Source organism: Arachis ipaensis, chromosome B5 (assembly GCF_059453495.1).
Source record: "Arachis ipaensis isolate K30076 ecotype BB chromosome B5, ASM5945349v1, whole genome shotgun sequence".
Classification (NCBI taxonomy): Eukaryota; Viridiplantae; Streptophyta; class Magnoliopsida; order Fabales; family Fabaceae; genus Arachis; species Arachis ipaensis.
Genome location: NC_142440.1, coordinates 145,560,415 through 145,578,926, shown reverse-complemented (window position 1 = coordinate 145,578,926; position 18,512 = coordinate 145,560,415). Strand labels below are relative to the sequence as shown.

General features: G+C 39.8%; 2 protein-coding genes across 2 annotated transcripts; both read right to left on the bottom strand.

Moving 5' to 3' along the window:
* Nucleotides 1-3,650: 3,650 nt before the first annotated feature.
* Nucleotides 3,651-5,563, bottom strand: LOC107644308 (uncharacterized). The gene is made up of 4 exons (XM_016348147.3): nucleotides 5,375-5,563; nucleotides 4,794-4,988; nucleotides 4,629-4,692; nucleotides 3,651-4,465 (listed from the first exon to the last, which is right to left on the bottom strand). The coding sequence occupies exons 2-4, from the start codon at nucleotides 4,949-4,951 to the stop codon at nucleotides 4,181-4,183; spliced, it is 507 nt and encodes a 168-aa protein (XP_016203633.1). The 5' UTR covers nucleotides 4,952-4,988; nucleotides 5,375-5,563; the 3' UTR covers nucleotides 3,651-4,180.
* Nucleotides 5,564-12,847: 7,284 nt separating this feature from the next.
* Nucleotides 12,848-13,720, bottom strand: LOC148566106 (uncharacterized). The gene has a single exon (XM_088487759.1). It carries the CDS (start codon nucleotides 13,718-13,720, stop codon nucleotides 12,848-12,850), a length of 873 nt encoding a protein of 290 aa, XP_088343885.1.
* Nucleotides 13,721-18,512: the final 4,792 nt, after the last annotated feature.

The following is an 18,512-nucleotide window of genomic DNA, read 5'->3' as shown; positions in this document are numbered from 1 at the left end:
ATTTAAAAAATATATTTTTTTCTTTTATTTCTCACCCTCCATTTAAATTTTATTTAAAAATTTATCGCTAACTAATAAATTATTATATACAAAAGAAAAGATCCAAAGCCCCTTACACTTGTTTAATCATATGCATGAATAAACTATTCGACTAACTAGTCACCAAAAAAAAAAAAAACTATTCGACTAACTAAAATTAATTATAAATTATATCTTTTATTTAATTTATTATTAAAATAAATAAAACAAAATATATTTAAATATTTTTAAAGATATTTAATAAAAATTAAAAATATTTTTACTTACTCTTTGTATTTATTTTTAGAAATTATACTCAGTAAAAAAACATTTTATGAATGTTTCTCAAAAACTTATTAAATATAATCTTGAAGCATGGAAATATTTTGATATGATGATGAGTCACATCAACAACCAAACAAACACATAAGACCACTATACAAGCCGCCATCCTCTCAACCTCCTTAACATCAAAACAAAGCAAGTAACAAACACATGTTTCTACCAATTGATGTTGATATCTTAGGTGATATAAAATTATTCATGGATACACAAAATTAGGGAAAATATAAGAAAATATATTTTGTTTTACTTCTCCTTTTCTAGGATTTTTTTAAAATAAATAATTTAAATATTTTATCTAAAAATATAAATAATTTATAGTATATTTATCAATTTTTAACTTTTTACATATTTTGTTTATAATATAAACCAATTATGATTGCTTATATCTTGTTTATACTGCAAATAACACATAATTTTATTTGGTTTTATTTTGTTTGCAAACGAGAAATACGGAATTTGAAAAAACGAGATATGTGTATTTATAAATATAAAAATATAATTTTTAAAAATAATAAAAAATATTAATTAATTTGGATCAATTTAAAAAATAAAAATTGATATATTTTGTTACTATTTAAATCGACTTTAATTAATTTATATCTCATCTATATTTTAAATTTTAAATTAATAACTTTGTTTGTTTGTACTGAACTCTTAAAAATAGAACGTTTTAAATAATAGGAAAGATGAGCAGATTTAAATAACAGAAAAGATGGACAGTTTCAAAATAATATGGGAGATGAGCGGTTTAATGGGCGAATGAGTGTATCGCGTAATTTGAAACTGCTCATTTAAAATCAGCACATTATTTTTCTAAAAACCAACATATTTAAATTAGTGCTCAAAAGAATAAAAAAACATATAAAAATTTTAAAAATTTTGTTATATTAAAAATTCTATTTATATTAAAAAAATTATTTAATACCAATGTGCACACGTATTAAAAATTAAGTTGTTATAGAAACTAATACATCTAAATTAGTACTCAAGAAGAGTATATGGAAATTTTAAAAATTTTGTTATATAATAAAAATGTTAGAAAATCCAAAATCACGTGTAAATGCAGAGATTGAATGGACGCGACATTCAGACGCAACGGTTAGAAAATCCAAAATAACGCCGGTTTCAAAAATCACGTCGGTTTTCCAACCTAAAAAAGGAATATCGACTTGGACATACCCAAGTTCAATTAATACTCGAGTCCAACTCATCACTAAGAGATCAGATTCGAGTAGGGGCACTGTTCATACCCTGACTCAATGCTATGGTCAGGCCCAACTATGTTAAAAAGGCCCAAACCAAAGGTTTGGCCTTCATCACTTGCCCGACTTCCTCAAAGAAGTCGGTTTCAACATGAGCTGGTAGATTCAAATAAGTAACTACTATCTAAAATCTCTCATCCACTTCTAGAAGAGATATCTCAATAACTCTAAGATAGAGGGACGGTTATCCACCTTTAGAAGTGGAACTACATCAACGGTAGTTATTGGATTACCACCTATAAATACACTGACGCACTCAGGTAAACCTAAGTTCTAAGAATGATTTAGGTTTAAACTATATCTTCATTAATTTTAGAATTTTCTCTTAAGTGGTTCAATTAGATTGGTTTTCTATCAGTTTTTCACCGGTTTTTATTTTAAACGATGCTAAAATAAGATCAAACCAATCAAAAATTTGGTTCACTAATTTTTTAGATAAACTACCAATTGGATCCAATTTTTACAATTATGTTAATACTATACCAGTATAATAAATAATTTCTGCTAATGTTTTATTTGCTATTTGTAAATGTATTTTCACTGTTTTTATAAATAAAATCTTTCTTTTTATCAGGAAAAATTACAAATAAAATCTATTCCTATTTCAGTATTTTGTAATCATATCAAATAAAAGATTTTATTTCTAAAGTCAAATTAATTCCAATTTCAAAAAATCCTAAACATATTTGTAGGCAGAGGTGTACAAAATGGAAAAGTCTAAGGGGCCAGCAACTTTGTTAAATTCTGGCCAGCATGTAACCAGCAAAGAAAAGTGAGTCATTGGATGAAATTTCACACCCATCTCACACCATTAAAACCATCATTGATAGCTATTTAATGGTTACAAATCACAAAGTTGCTGGTCCCTAGTATTCCTTGTACAAAATCTAGTCCAGCGTAGACTCGGTCATGTAGAGTAAACCCCAGCCTGATTGAGTCGAGATCGGGTCCAACCCGAAAAGAAATTTTGTTGCTGGGTATAATCAGGAAACCGGGTTTGGGTTGATGTTTGGATCGCCCGGTTTGACCCGATTAAACAAAAATAAAATATTTTTGGATTCTTCTCAACCCTTGCGCTACTCTTTGACTATTAACCAAATACAGAAATAGAAATACTGATTCTCCAAAAAGATAAACAAATTCAGTTAAGATCACGAGATCTAGCTGAGTTAACCAAAAATAAACAAACACACTCCGTAAAAGTATAAATGATTAATAAATCTCATAATTTAATATTTAAATATATATATATATTAAAAAAGTATAAATACAATCCTACATGACACTAGAATGACATAACCACATACGATAAACATTTTTCTTGCTGCAATTTTTCAGTGGTGCTTGCCACATCCTACATACATATCCACATCTATTCCCTTCCTCTCTCCTTTTCACACCATCCACACAGTCTTAAACGCCCTTTCCATTCATCAAACACCAACCCTCTAAAGTCTCATACTTAGTATCTATCCAATGAATCTAAGAGACATTTATTAAACAAAACTTTATACAACCATGTTAAAGATGCATTAAAAATCAGCTGTTAAAATTAATTATTAATATATAAAATATATAAATAATATTATATATCAAAATCTTTTTATAAATTAAATAATAAAATTTAAAATAATATTAATCATAAAATTATGTTAAATCAACTTAATTAAATTTAATAAAGAATTTAAATGTGTAATATTATTTAAAATATATATTAAAAATATAAAAATACACATTAAAAATAAATTAAATAATATATATTCATGTATAAATATTTTAATATATAAATAATATTTTTTACTTTAAAATTAAAATACTACTAAAGTAGCCAACCAAATCTGACCATATAACATGCCGGCTATGAACTTTGAAGCTTCCTAATATTCTAATAAACCAATTACTTATTCCTTTTTATTACTTTTCTTTATCAATAAACAAATATATTCTTCATTCAAAACCAAGCCCGTCAATCATGGAAAAACACTATGAATAATAGCAAGTATAAACAAATATTTTCTTTGAAGATTTGAGCAAATGAGCACACCTTCAAAAAGGGCACCCACAAAAAGAAATTATATTTTACACAAGATTTTCAGAGATTAATCCTCAAATTTCCTCCAAATTACAATTACAGAAGGAGGATCTGAGTCTTCAAAACACATGACAGTTACAGACTCTCATTGAAACTCCAATAAGAGTTCCAAAATATCTAAAAGACTCCATTAATAAACCTAACAAGAGAGAAGGAGAAAAAGAAGGTTTTGAGACACACCCTTTTTTCCCCTTTCTCCCTTGCTTCTTGTCCTCTCTTTTATTCTTCAAGAAAGGAGAAACAACAAAATTACAAAATTCTCTCTCACCATCTCAATTATACATGACACCTTAAAACTCATGAAACAGAAACAGACCATTTATATATATACATATGATACATTAACAACATTCAATTAATTAAGATTAGATGTAGATTCTCCCTGCCTTCTCTTCTGTGCTTCCCTTGTAAAAGGGGTTCTCTTTTTCCCTTTTTTTTTTCCTTCTATGTTTGAAAATTGAAACTATGCAACAGCAGAAATGCTGCAGTTGCTTCTATCCCTGCTGAGGCAATCAAAACCTTCAATTCTCACTGCAGCTGGTGAGTGACCAAACTTCCTCCTAACACAGCCTCTTGCTGCTGAAGAAGCAGATGGGGATTGAGGTGCCAAGGAAAATGGACTATAATTGTTACCAAATTGCTCATCTTGGATCACAGGGTTTGAGGCTCTGCTTGGTGGAGATCCACAGAAGAAAGGTGGTGGTGATGATGCCACCTGGCACCCAGATCTTTCAGGATAGCAGCTTCCCTGGAAAAAATTGAAGCAACCCTAATTATTAAAAACCTCCAAACCATAATTATATAAATCTATGAAGTGATTGATCTGTGGTGCATATTTGATGAATCAAATGAATTAAAAATTATCTTTTTATATATAAAAAAAAATTTCCCATTTGAAGATGGAGATTAACCTTAGGGAAAATGATATCCAGAAGTTCTGCCCCAGCTTCTGAATCTTCGATCTCTGATTGGTAGCTGAAACACGTAGAAAGTCAGAATTTTTACAAGAATTGATTGAATAAAACAATAAATCAACAACAAAATTAGGTTAAAAAGAGGGAATTTGGGGATTTTACTTGATAAAAGGTGTTGGCCTGAAAGGTCTGACATGATTATCAAAGGAAGAGTGGTTCAAAAGTCCCAATCTACGAGGCTTAGGGCAAACCACTGATTCCATCCTCATCTCCTCGCAGCTTCCAAAGGCGTTCTTTTGCAAATACCCACACTGATTCATCTTTCTGTGAAAATTTAGAGATCTTGACAAAGAACACCTGCAGTTCAAAATGGAAATTAATTTTTTCTTCTCTTTTTTCCTTTTTTGTTTTTCCCTTACAGATTAGACAAAACCATAACCAAATCCCACGCAAAATTTTTTTTTGGGGGAAAAGCAAAAAAAAATAATAAAAACCCCAGTTGCTCATAATTTGAAGAAAGCTCAAAAAGACGTAAGATTTGAGAGTTTAAAAGCCAAATATAAAAGACACCCTTGTTCTAAAATCTTGTCCAGAACATGAAGAACCCCAAAAAGGCTCAAGCTTTGGAATTTTTACACACCCAGATAAAATAAAAATTAAAAAGGAAAACAACCTCAGTTCAAAATCTCTTCAAACAAAATAAGATAAAGTTCTGCTGCTAAAAAAAAGGATATGGAGGGTACCTGAGCTACCTCAGAGAAACCTCTGAGGCTCTGAGGAAAGAGGAGGAAGGGAAGAAGAAAATGGAAGACACAGAATTTGGGAGCTACAAAGAAAAAGAACGAAGAGACACAGAGAAAGGAGAAAAGAGAGATTGGGAAGGGGTATTCATAGAGAGAGTGTGCTATGACCAAAATAATATTAAAAAAATCAGTTGCAATGCTAAGATACAACGAGGTACATAGATTTTACCGTAGGACCTCACTTGTCCATTGTTGGATTGATGATTTAGACATTGGATTCTCTATGTGACGTGAAGAATCATAACAGTCATTATTGAATTGAAAATGTGAAAAAAGTATATAATAGAATTCAAAAAGATAATTTATCAAAAAAAAAAGGGGTGTTTATGCATATCCGCAATATTTATCCAAATCTGATCCGAAAATTGTAGATATAGATCCTATTTGCAAGGTTATTGGATCTAATCCGCACACTGATCGGATTGCGAATTTTGTGTTGATATCCGTATATTCGCGTATTCACAAAAATAAAGAAATAAATAAGTAAATATTCTATTTATATTTTATTTCAACTAATAATTATCATATATGTTGTATTATTTTAATTTATTATTTAAAAAAGTATGTTTAATATTATTTTAAGAGTAAACATATTTAAAAGAATAGAAAAAATAAATTTTATTGGTATTTTTTATTTATAAATAAGCTTTTAAAAATATTTTTGTATTTTTGCGGATATATCCAATATTCAATCCGAATGTGCAGATCGGATCAAATCTTAAAAACTGCGGATATTGGATCTGATGATTTTAATGTGGATCGGATCGAAATTTTTGCCCGATCCGATCCAATCCGCGTTCACCCCTAAAAAAATACTAAATAACTATCAAAATTTATTGATTTTGTCGTTACTTTTAATTTTTAATTTAATTTTTTTAATTTAATAATTTAATAATATATTTTATTTTATATTTTTAAATATTAATAATTTAATAATAACTAAAAATAATAAATTGTGTTAGTCTTTTCATATTTTTTTTTATCAAATAAAGGAAATTGCTTTAAATTTGGGACCAATTTCAAAATATTAGGGTATAAAAAAAGTAACAGCATTAATAAATTATGAATGCAATTTTCATTAGCACTATTATTTAATTTAATACATTTTGTTACGGATCCGGCCCACCATCCCGGATCCAAGACCGAATCCAACACCGGTTCTCCGGGTCCGACCCGTTCCTCACTTCTAGAAGGCCCGAAAACGGCATTCTCAGACTCCTAACCGACTTTCGAATTCAAACGTCTCCCTTATCTTAGCAAACAAGATAAGATAAGATAACTACCATCACCTATAAATAGAGGACCCAGATCCCTACAGGTATTCATTCATTCCACACACTTTCTACCTCTCAGATCCATTCTGACTTGAGCGTCGGAGTGTCTTTGCAGGTACCACCCCCCATCGCCCCAGTCAAGCGATCCGGCATCCGCCTCGACCCGCAGGTTCCCGATCCATCTCTCAACCCGTACCAGAGACTTCTTGTACATTGGCGCCGTCTGTGGGGACCCTGCGCGTACCGGGCCCGATGGGGGACGTCCTAGAGGAAACCCCCTCAAGCCAGGATGACTCTCAACCAATTAACCCGACCCCCGAGCACCGCGAAGTCACAAACCAAGCGAGAATAGCGAGTGCGGTCCAAAACGCGAACAATTACGACGTCACGGACAGACGACATCATGAGAAAGCCAGCGACAAAGCAGCACAGATCATCCAGGATCTCTGCCTCCGAGTTCAGGAACTCGAAGGCAAGATAACCAACAGAGGAAAACACAACAACGAGCACGGAAGCCATGCAACCTCCAGATCAAGATCTCGCCGCGGTAGATCGCCAACCCGAAAAGACGACAAAAGAAACGGTCGCAGTCCATCGCGCGATCGCAGACACGAGAAATCACCAGAACGGCGATACAACAAGAAACATAACCGTAGCACCTCTCGAGATCTGAGTTCTCAACACTACTCAGACGAAGATCGGAGGGACCGAAACACCAAGCGCACGAGAAACGACCACATAATAATGGGCGCTACACCCTTTACAGAAAGAGTCCTAAGAGCAAAGCTCCCCAAAGGCTTCGACAAACCTACCGATATGAAGTACGACGGAACCCAGGATCCCCAAGAACACCTAACGGCTTTCGAAGCCAGAATGAACCTAGAAGGAGCAGCCGACGCGGTCCGATGCAGAGCTTTCCCGGTAACCCTCGCCGGGCCAGCAATCAAATGGTTCAACGCCCTCCCAAACGGATCCATAGCCAGTTTCCACGACATCACACGAAAATTCATGGCCCAGTTCACTACAAGGATCACTAAAGCCAAACACCCCATCAGCTTGCTCGGGGTCACACAAAAACAAGACGAATCCACAAGAAAATACCTCGACCGCTTCAACGACGAATGCCTAACGGTCGACGGACTCACGGATTCCGTCGCAAGCCTTTGCCTGACCAACGGACTAATGAACGAAGACTTTCGCAAACACCTCACCGCCAGACCGGTATGGACCATGCATGAGATCCAGAACGTCGCCAAAGACTACATCAACGACGAAGAAGTCAGCCAAGTCGTCGCGGCCAACAAGCGGCAGCACGGCAACAACCAACGCGGCAATTCGGCTTCTCACCATAACGCAACACCTAAAGAGAATCAACGAGACCACCCGAGGCCGACCAACCGGACACCGAGAATAGGCAAATTCTCCAATTACACACCCCTAACCGCACCAATTACCGAGATATACCACCAAATAGCGGACCGAGGCATCATTCCAAAAGCCCGACAACTCAAGGAAAGGACAGGAGACAACAAAATCCTCTACTGCGAATACCACCGAGGCTACGGTCACAAAACGCAGGATTGTTTCGACCTTAAAGACGCCCTTGAACAAGCCATACGAGACGGCAAACTCCCAGAATTTACCAAAATCATCAGAGAACCGAGACGCGCGGAGAGAGACAGGTCACCGGAAAGAGAAGGACGTAACCCGAGAACCCAAAAGCGACCCCCAAGAGAAAGTCCAGAAGAAGACCCGACCATCATAGTAAACGTCATCACGGGCAAAGATGCACCATGCAAGTCAAAATCCAAGATAAAAAAGGACCTCCAGGTAATGGCCGTCAGAAACCAAGCCCCAACTCCCATGTCCAACAAAGCAATAACCTTCCTACCCGAGGACTGCCAGCACGGCACCGCAGCCGAAGACGCACCTTTCGTGATCTCGGCGAAGATCGGAACCGGACTAGTCCGAAGAATACTAGTAGACACCGGCGCAGATTCCAACATCCTCTTTCGAGGGGCCTTCGACAAGCTTGGGCTCCGCGACGAAAATCTCCAAACGCACCACAACGGCGTCACAGGACTTGGGGACAACTTCCTCAAACCGGAAGGCTCCATCACACTCCCCCTCACCATAGGAACCGGTGACAAGAGGAGGACACTCATAGCCGAATTCGTGGTCCTAAAAGACTCCACTGCCTACAACGTCATCCTCGGAAGAAAGACGATCAATGACTTTTCGGCCATCATCTTTACCAAATACCTCCTTATGAAGTTCATAGCGGAGGACGACTCCATCGGGACCATCCACGGAGATCGGGAAATCGCGGCAGAATGCGACAACACCAGCCTGGCTTTACGGAAAAAATCTCGCGACGCAGCCGGGATATTCCTGGCCGACCTAGATGCCCGACAAGACGGCCAACCTAGACCCGAACCAGAAGGCGACATGGAGAAACTGCAAATAGGACAGACCAAGGACGAATACACCTTCATCAACAGGAACCTCCCTTATGACCTGAAAGAAGACCTTTCCCAATTTTTAAAACAAAACAGAGACCTGTTCGCTTTCACTCCAGCCGACATGCCGGGGATAGATCCTGACTTCATGTCCCACCGGCTAGCCGTGAACCCCAAAGCCAAACCCGTAGCACAAAGAAGAAGAAGAATGTCAGCAGACCGAGCGACCGAAGTCAAGAGACAAGTACAGGCCCTGCTCGAAGCAAACTTCATCCGAGAACTTCCCTACACAACCTGGTTAGCAAACGTTGTACTTGTAAAGAAATCCAACGGAAAATGGCGAATGTGCGTCGACTATACGGACCTCAACAAAGCCTGCCCCAAAGACGCCTTTCCCCTACCGAACATCGACGGACTAGTGGACTCCGCATCCGGACATCGATACCTCAGCTTTATGGACGCGTACTCCGGCTACAATCAGATACCCATGCACCGACCCGACGAAGAAAAACGGCATTCATCACCCCCGACGGCACGTACTGCTACACAGTCATGCCCTTCGGTTTGAAAAACGCCGGAGCAACATACCAACGGCTCGTCAACAAAATATTCCAGAACCTATCCGGAACCAAACTAGAAGTCTACATAGACGACATGCTCGTCAAAACTGACTCCGACGAACAACTCATCAGCGACCTCAAGGCCGTAACGGACACCCTAAGAAGACACCAAATGCGACTCAACCCAACAAAGTGCGCCTTCGGAATGCAGGAAGGAAAGTTCCTCGGCTTCATGATCACACAACGCGGAGTTGAAGCCAACCCGGAGAAATGTCGCGCCATTCTCGAGATGACGAGCCCAAAAAACCTACGCGACGTTCAGAAGCTCACCGGTCGACTGACAGCCCTATCCCGCTTTCTCGGAGCATCAGCCCAAAAAGCAATCCCCTTCTTCAAACTAATGAAGAAAGGAGCCCCCTTCGTATGGAAAGAAGAGTACGAAGCGGCATTTCAACACTTCAAGAAAACCCTGGCGGAACCACCAATCCTTGCCAAACCCCAAACAGGGGAAACCCTATACTTATACCTCTCCATAACGGAAGAAACACTCGCGGCGGCACTCATCCGAGAAAACAAGAAAAAGGAGCAAAAACCTATATACTTCACAAGCAAAGTCCTACAAGACGCAGAGACCCGCTACTCGCGCCTAGAAAAACTAGCCTTTGCCCTCCTCACGGCATCCTGACGCCTGCGGCAATATTTTCAAGCCCACCCCGTAACGGTTCGAACCGACCAAGCAGTCAAACAGGTACTACAGAAGCCCGACCTAGCAGGTAGAATGCTAGCATGGTCCGTCGAACTATCCCAATTCGACATCAAGTTCGAACCCCGATACGCAATCAAAGCATAGGCCATGGCCGACTTCATCGCAGAAATGACCCCAGGAAACACCCCTCCCGAGGCATGGAAACTACACGTCGACGGCTCCTCGAACGTCACTTCCGGAGGCGCCGGAGTCATTCTGGAAAGCCAAAACGGCGTCGTGATCGAACAATCAGTCAGATACGATTTCCCGGTCTCAAACAACCAAGCAGAATACGAGGCCCTCCTGGCAGGCCTAACCCTAGCCAGCGAAGTCGGGGCAAAAATCATGGAGATCAACACGGATTCGCAAGTAGTCAGTTCCCAAATCAACGGAGACTACCAAACGCGAGATCCCCTACTACAACAATACCTCGCCAAGGTCAATAAACTAAAAGAAGAATTCGACCAGGTAATCATACAGCACGTCCCCAGGGAAAGAAACGCCAGAGCCGACCTCCTCTCCAAACTTGCTAGCACCAAACCAGGACACGGCAACAAATCACTAATTCAGGAAGTCGTCAAAACGCCGTCCGTATCCTTAACAGCCGACACCCACCTAACACACTCCCACCACAAGTCATGGACCTACCCCATCCTACAGTACCTCCTCAACAGGGAACTGCCCGAAGACCCTAAAGAGGGAAAACGAATAAAAAGGGAGGCCGCCGGTTATACGGTCGTCGCAGGACAACTATACAAACGCGGATTCTCGCAACCCCTGCTCAAATGCGTCGAGACCGGGAGCACGGAATACATACTACGCGAAATCCACGAAGGCTGTTGCGGCCACCACGTCGGAGGTAAAACCCTTGCCCAAAAAGTCATCCGCGCCGGCTACTTCTGGCCCACGATCATCCGGGACTCCATGCAACTAGTGAAAAACTGCGATAAATGTCAACGACACGCCAACATCCACCAAGCCGCCCCACATCAGCTCAGCATCATATCAGCAGAACGGCCATTCGGCACCTGGGGGATCGACCTTGTCGGACCTTTTCCCACGGCACCAGGCCAACTCCGATATCTCATCGTCGCCATAGACTATTTCACCAAATGGATCGAGGCCGAGCCGCTAGCCTCTATCACGGCGACCCAATGTCGAAAATTCCTTTGGCGACAAATCATCACCCGATTCGGGATCCCCGAGATCATCATCTCGGACAACGGAACCCAGTTCGCCGACACCAAATTCAAGGAATTCCTAAACGGGCTACGCATATCCCACCGCTTTAGCTCGGTAAAACACCCCCAAACAAACAGACAAGTGGAATCAGCAAACAAAATAATAGTCAAAGGCCTCAAAAAACGACTCGACGAAGCCAAAGGACTATGGGCAGACGAACTCGGATCGGTCTTATGGTCGTACCGCACGACCCCGCAGACAGCTACCGGGGAAACCCCCTTCCGATTAACCTACGGCACGGAAGCTATCATTCCAGTTGAAATCGGTGACCCAAGCCCGCGAAGAACAATCGAAGGCAACGACGAAGAAGCAGAACGAGACCTCACTGGCGAAATAAGAAGCATAGTCCACCTCAGAGAGCTAGCCCTAAAACAAAGAATCAGCCTGAAATACAACCACGGAGTCATTCGGCGAGAGTTCACAACTGACGACCTCGTCCTACGGCGAAACGACATCGGTCCCCCAACCCCGGGAGAAGGAAAACTCGCCCCCAACTGGGAGGGACCATATAGAATCAAAGCTGCAATCGGGAAAGGAGCCTACAAGCTCGAACGGCTTAACGGTAACGAAGTCCCGAGAACGTGGAACGCCACCAACCTACGGCGATACTACTCCTAAAATCAACCCAGGTCTCCATTTTCCCCCTCCCCCATTTCCTTTTACGCTTCCGCTTTACTTATTTGCAAAATTACATTTACATTTCAAAAACTATGTATCAAACTCGGGTACTCTTTTCCGCCAACAACGGAGGGTTTTAACGAGGCCCACCCATCAATAAAATCGCATTACAAAGCTATCCCTAAATTCTTTATTTTTTCTCACACAATGTCCCAAATACGGAACAAAAACACGGCCACAACTGGAGGACCGATCACCCTCCAGGCCCAACCTGCGGATATCCATATAAACCCGACCACACGACGGTCCACTCATCCCAAATACGGGAAAAAGATTAATTAAACAGAATAGCTTTTAAACGGAACATACGAAAAGAGCCCGAACGGCTCGAAAAATTGTTAAAACAAAAAACCAAAGTTACGGAGTCACGGTTACACGGCCCACGGCCAAACCAAAAGTATCCAAAAACAAAGTAAGTCTAAGAAAGCGGGAGAACAAAGATTACAAAGATAAAGCTACTCGAGGTCGACTATCCGGCCATCACGAACGGTCTTGAATGCGCCCATCACGGACACATCCACTCCCGGAGCAAGCACCAGGGCCTGCGCCTTCATCGTCTCCTCAGTAGCAGCAATTGCATCCTTAGCATCGGCCAACAGTTCAGTTTTCTCCCTCTTCAATGTAGCAACCTCGGCAGTCAGAGCCTCCATCTCACCAAGAAGTACGGCAGCCCGGGAACCCGCATCAGAAGCCTTGCGCCGCTCCTCGCCCAGCTGAGAAAGAAGCGAAGTCTCAACCTCGGAAAGCCGGAGAATCTCCGCCCCAGCTTCCTCAGAAGACTTCACCGCCTTCCCCCTCGCAATCTCGGCAGCATCGAGTTCCTCTTTCAACTTAGCCACCTCAGCCTGAGATTGGCGAAGCTTCTTATCCAATAAACCAACCTGAGCCATTACAGGCTCAGCCTTTCGAACAACAACAGCAGAGCGAAGGAGAGCACGATACACCGACTTGGCCTGGAACGAGACATCACAGCCATCAAAATAAGGCTCCGTACCAGGCATCAAATGCTGATCAATAAACCCTGGAGCATCAAAACGATGATCCATCACACTTGGCACCAAACCCTCCTCAAAAGTCTCGCTGCTCGGGTCCTCGGGCCTCTTTCTCTTCCGAGAAGCCTCAGCAGCCGACACTACTACAACCTCAGGAGAGTTCACATGGCCAGGGGAAACTTGAACCTCTGCCCGAGCAGCCGAAGAAATCACCTCCTGGGAAACCGGTTGAGATTCCACGGCAGGATTGGAGACAGGGGTCGAAGGAGACGAGGATCCCTCCTCCCGACCCATCGCCGCCTTCAACCTAGCCAGAGAAGTCAGCCCACCAGCCATCTCAACTGAAAGAAATAAAAAATAAAAAGATTACAAAAAGGCAAGAATATAACATACGAAATCGGGAAAAGAAGACAAAGCACACACCGATATACGTCCGACAAGCCTTGGGATCCCCCATAACGTCCCGAGGATTCAACGGACGCTCACCAAATAAATGCCACAAAATATTGGCAACGTCCTTATCCTCCTGGGACAAGCCATTGTAGGTGAACTTAGTTAGAACCGACGGGCCAGCCTGGAAATTCCAGTATGTCGGAAACCGACGAACACCCTCCGGTGACAGCCAGAATGGATGGTGCCCCTGGACGGAACGCACCTTAAAATACTCCCATTTAAAGCCATGAAAAGAATCCTCAAATAAGCCAAAAATACGGCGATGAGGCTGAGCCCGGAAGGACATATACCCCTTCTTATGCTTCCCCTCCTTAGTCGGAAGAGTGCATAAGAAAAGAAAAAGAAAAACAGGAACGGAAGCCGGAAGGTCGAGATACCGGCACACCAACTCAAACGACCGAACAGCAGCCCAGCTGTTCGGGTGAAGTTGAGACGGCGCCACGGAACACCGACTCAACAGATCCTGAACAAACGGCGAGAAGGGAAGTCGCACGCCAAGCCGAGTGAACATCGACTCGTAAACCCACATCCAATCCGGAACGGTGGGAGAATGCAGATTCAAGTAACAAACGCGCTCGTCGGCATCCGGGAGGACGAGCTCATACCGCCCCTCCTCATCACCACCGCCACAGATGGCCCCCTGATCACGGAGCCGTTGAAGGTCGCCCTCCGTCATCCGCGACGAACGTCCCATACATCACTAGTCACCCAACCATAACGATTGGGAACGCCCCTGGAAGGGGCTACTGGAGCCCTCACACCCTCATTTCTCCGCCGTTGCATACCTAAAACAGGGAGGAGCACCACCATCAGCCTGCTAACCCTAGACAGAAGCAAGACAGAAACCTACACACCACTACCAAACCAACGCGGCGGTACACCGCCATCACCAAACGAATACGGCGATGCTCGACCCCTCCAAAAACTCAAACAACCACCCCCCCAAAAAGAGACTAGTTCAAACGCAAAACTAAAAACAGGCAGAACAATGCATGGCAAAAAACAGAGCAGCATTCACAAAATAGCAGGAAAAGAATAAACGAAACGCGCTAACCTGGAAATGCAGAAAGAACACTTGAGGAAGCTTGAAAAGCAGGAGCAGCAAGCAAAAACCAAAAAACGAAAGACCACAGAGAAAGGAAGGGACTTTCTGTTCAGAGAGAGATTCTTCAGAAGAGAATGAAAAAAGCAAAAAGGAAGGGAAGTGAGCGAGGGAACTGAAATAAAAATCCAAAACGGTTTCAAAGAGAGGGGTAAACTGACACAATTACCCCTAGGCACAGTTAAAGCTAGTAGGGGCAGAAAAGGGAAAACGTCCATTCACATTTAATGACCCTCCCTCGAAAAAAGAAACTGATAAAGCATCGAAGAATGCAACAGACACGGCAGAAGCGGAGGAGTCTCGTCAAACCAAAAAACGGTCAGACGAGCCCCCCAGCGAAACCGGAACCAAGGCACCGACCTCCCTCCAGAAAACAAACGAACTCCCGAGACGAACCGAAGCCCACGGACAGGCATCGCGCCTTTCAAGCAACGGACCGACCTTGTTCGCTCCCCCGCTGCGGGGGCAACTGTTACGGATCCGGCCCACCATCTCGGATCCAAGACCGAACCCAACACCGGTTCCCCGGGTCCGACCCGTTCCTCACTTCTAGAAGGCCCGAAAACGGCATTCTCAGACTCCTAACCGACTTTCGAATTCAAACGTCTCCCTTATCTTAGCAAACAAGATAAGATAAGATAACTACCATCACCTATAAATAGAGGACCCAGATCCCTCCAGGTATTCATTCATTCCACACACTTTCTACCTCTCAGATCCATTCTGACTTGAGCGTCGGAGTGTCTTTGCAGGTACCACCCCCCATCGCCCCAGTCAAGTGATCCGGCATCCGCCTCGACCCGCAGGTTCCCGATCCATCTCTCAACCCGTACCAGAGACTTCTTGTACACATTTTAAATGCGGTAGTCACTAAATAAAATTTTGTCTAGTATTGATATGTTATTGATTTATTAGTTTCTAATTACATATATAATATAATTTATCAATTAATGTAGTAGTGTATGTTCCTTTGTTTAATAATACCTGAAAATTTTAAAAAATATTATAATATATCTATTATTTCTATATTTCAATATAATAGTTACTAAGCATTAGTACATATTTTTAGGACACGAAAAAAATAGTATATATTTTTAAGTACAATAAAAAATGAATACTTATATTATACCAATTCTAATGTTAAATAATCCTTATTTAAAAAAGTGATATAATAGAAAAATTAATATATCTATATATAATTATACATTATTTTTTATTATACCAATATATATAGTAATAGTAATAAAATATACTTAAAATTCAAAATTCTTCAAACTTCTGCGTTATTATTATCATTTTGGGCGTTGAGATGAATATTTACATTTTATGAAAGTTTTAAATGCTTCATCAATAATGACAAATTATAATTACAATAATAATAAAATTTAGAGAATAAATGGTATCATTTCTATTACTTTAAAAATTTTATAAAATTAAAAGAACACAGTATTTTAAAAAGTATTTAACTATTGAGTAATAATTGAGAATCTTAATTTATTCTTTTAATTATCTTTTTAATAATTAAAAAATTAAAAATTTGAATATATATATAACTTTTTTAAAAAAAGAATCTATTTATTTTGTATTCTAAAGATACATATTAAGATTATAAATTAAAAAAAATTATCAGAAATATAAAAAATTTGAATTTTAATATTTTTATTTTTTATTTATTATAAAAAATTAAATTTATCCACTAATATTTCTAAAGACAAATATTAGATAAATTAAAAAAAATCAAAAAATTCAAAACCTTTTTTATTTAAAAGTTAGAAATATAATTGAGAATACAAATTAGGACTCTTAATTATTTTCTTTGGATTGTTTATTAAAAAAGATTTTTATCTTTTTATTATTTTCACTCTTTAACGTAGCATACATCTCAAAAATAATTAATTTTATAGTATTTATAAGTTAATATTTACTTTTTATTTAATTTATTTTTATAATAAATTTTAAATTTTAAAAAATTATTTATTTTTGTTTTTTTAAATTAATTATTAATCTTAGTTTTTTTAACAAATTACACATTATCCTTTAAACACCATAAAAAATAAGAATGATATTATATTTTTTAAAATATATGTTTATTTTATAATATTTATAGCGCACGAGAATAACGAAAATTCCAAATGTGGTAGGGTGAGGGGTGGACTTTAATTGAGAGAGAGAGAGAGAGAGAGAGAGAGAGAGAGAGAGAGATCCGATCTGATCCAACATCCAAAGGGAAAGGGACAAGGTGAGGTGTTATGTTGTGTTGTGATGTGTTTTCTCTTTTTTGTCCCTCCTTCATTCATGCACCTCTCTCCACCGTCATCTATGTTGTACGGTACGGCTCATGCTTCATCTTTCATTTGTGATCTTCCTTCCACTTCCATAAATTAAATACAGCAACTTTTTATCTCTAATAAATATTATTATTTTGAATTAGTATTTAATTAATTAATAAATAATTTATAATTATATTTATAAAAGTTTATATACATAAGATATATAATTTATATATATTTATTAAAATTTATACATATAAATTAATAAAATTTATTATTTATACTGACTAATTATTAATTAAAATTATTAAAAATCGTTGGTTCAAAAATTTTTAAACTAAATAAGCAAATGCCGTTTCCTATTTTGACTAAGGGGCCGTTTAAAAAGTTTTAAAAAAATTTTTTTGAATTTTTAATTTATGAAAAATAGTAGTATTAATGTTGTACAATTTTTAAAATTAAATTATTTTTTTTTAAAGTTATTTAGAAATTTATAGAAAAATTAAAAAAATGACTTCTCTCATAATACTACTTGTTCATACCCTGGCCCAATAATAAAGGTCCAGGATCCAAGCAAAAAGGCCCAACCCAAAGGGTTGGCCCTCACCCAGTACCAGCCTTCATTCCCAGAAGTCGGTACTGAACACGACCTGCTCCAAAGAAGTCGGATACGAGGGTTAGCTGGCAGATAACACTCATTCGAATGAGTAACTGCCCCTAGAAACTCTCTAACCACTTCATAGAGCCATATCTTAACCTCCCTAAGATATGGGAACGGTTATCCACCTAAAAAGGTGGCACTACTTCAGCGGTGGTTATTGGTTCACCACTATAAATACACTGACACCATTCAGGTATCACTAAGTTCCAATACTCTCTAACTTGCTCACACTCTTGCTAACTTAGGCATCGGAGTGTCTTTGCAGGTACCACCCCCCATTCTTTCACACGTACAAGTCGGACGGAGGAACACCGAGTAACAGATCCACTCGAAAGCCACCTCCTTCATACGTTTGGGCCAACCAACGCCATCCAGCCCATTAATCTCCGGTTACCCACCGTAACATTGGCGTCGTTGCTGGGGACCCGAGAGATCAACCAGTGATGGCGGATAGATCCCCTGAAGAGGGTCATGTGGAGACAGATTCTGAACAAGAGAATCTGAACACTGGAAACAATGAGGCAGACCAGACCCTTCACCAGGAAGCCAATGATCAACACAGGGAAGGCACCTCCGGAATCAAAAACCCGAAGGTAAATTCCTCGGAGGGGCGCGAATTAGAAAAAGAAGGACCATCCCACG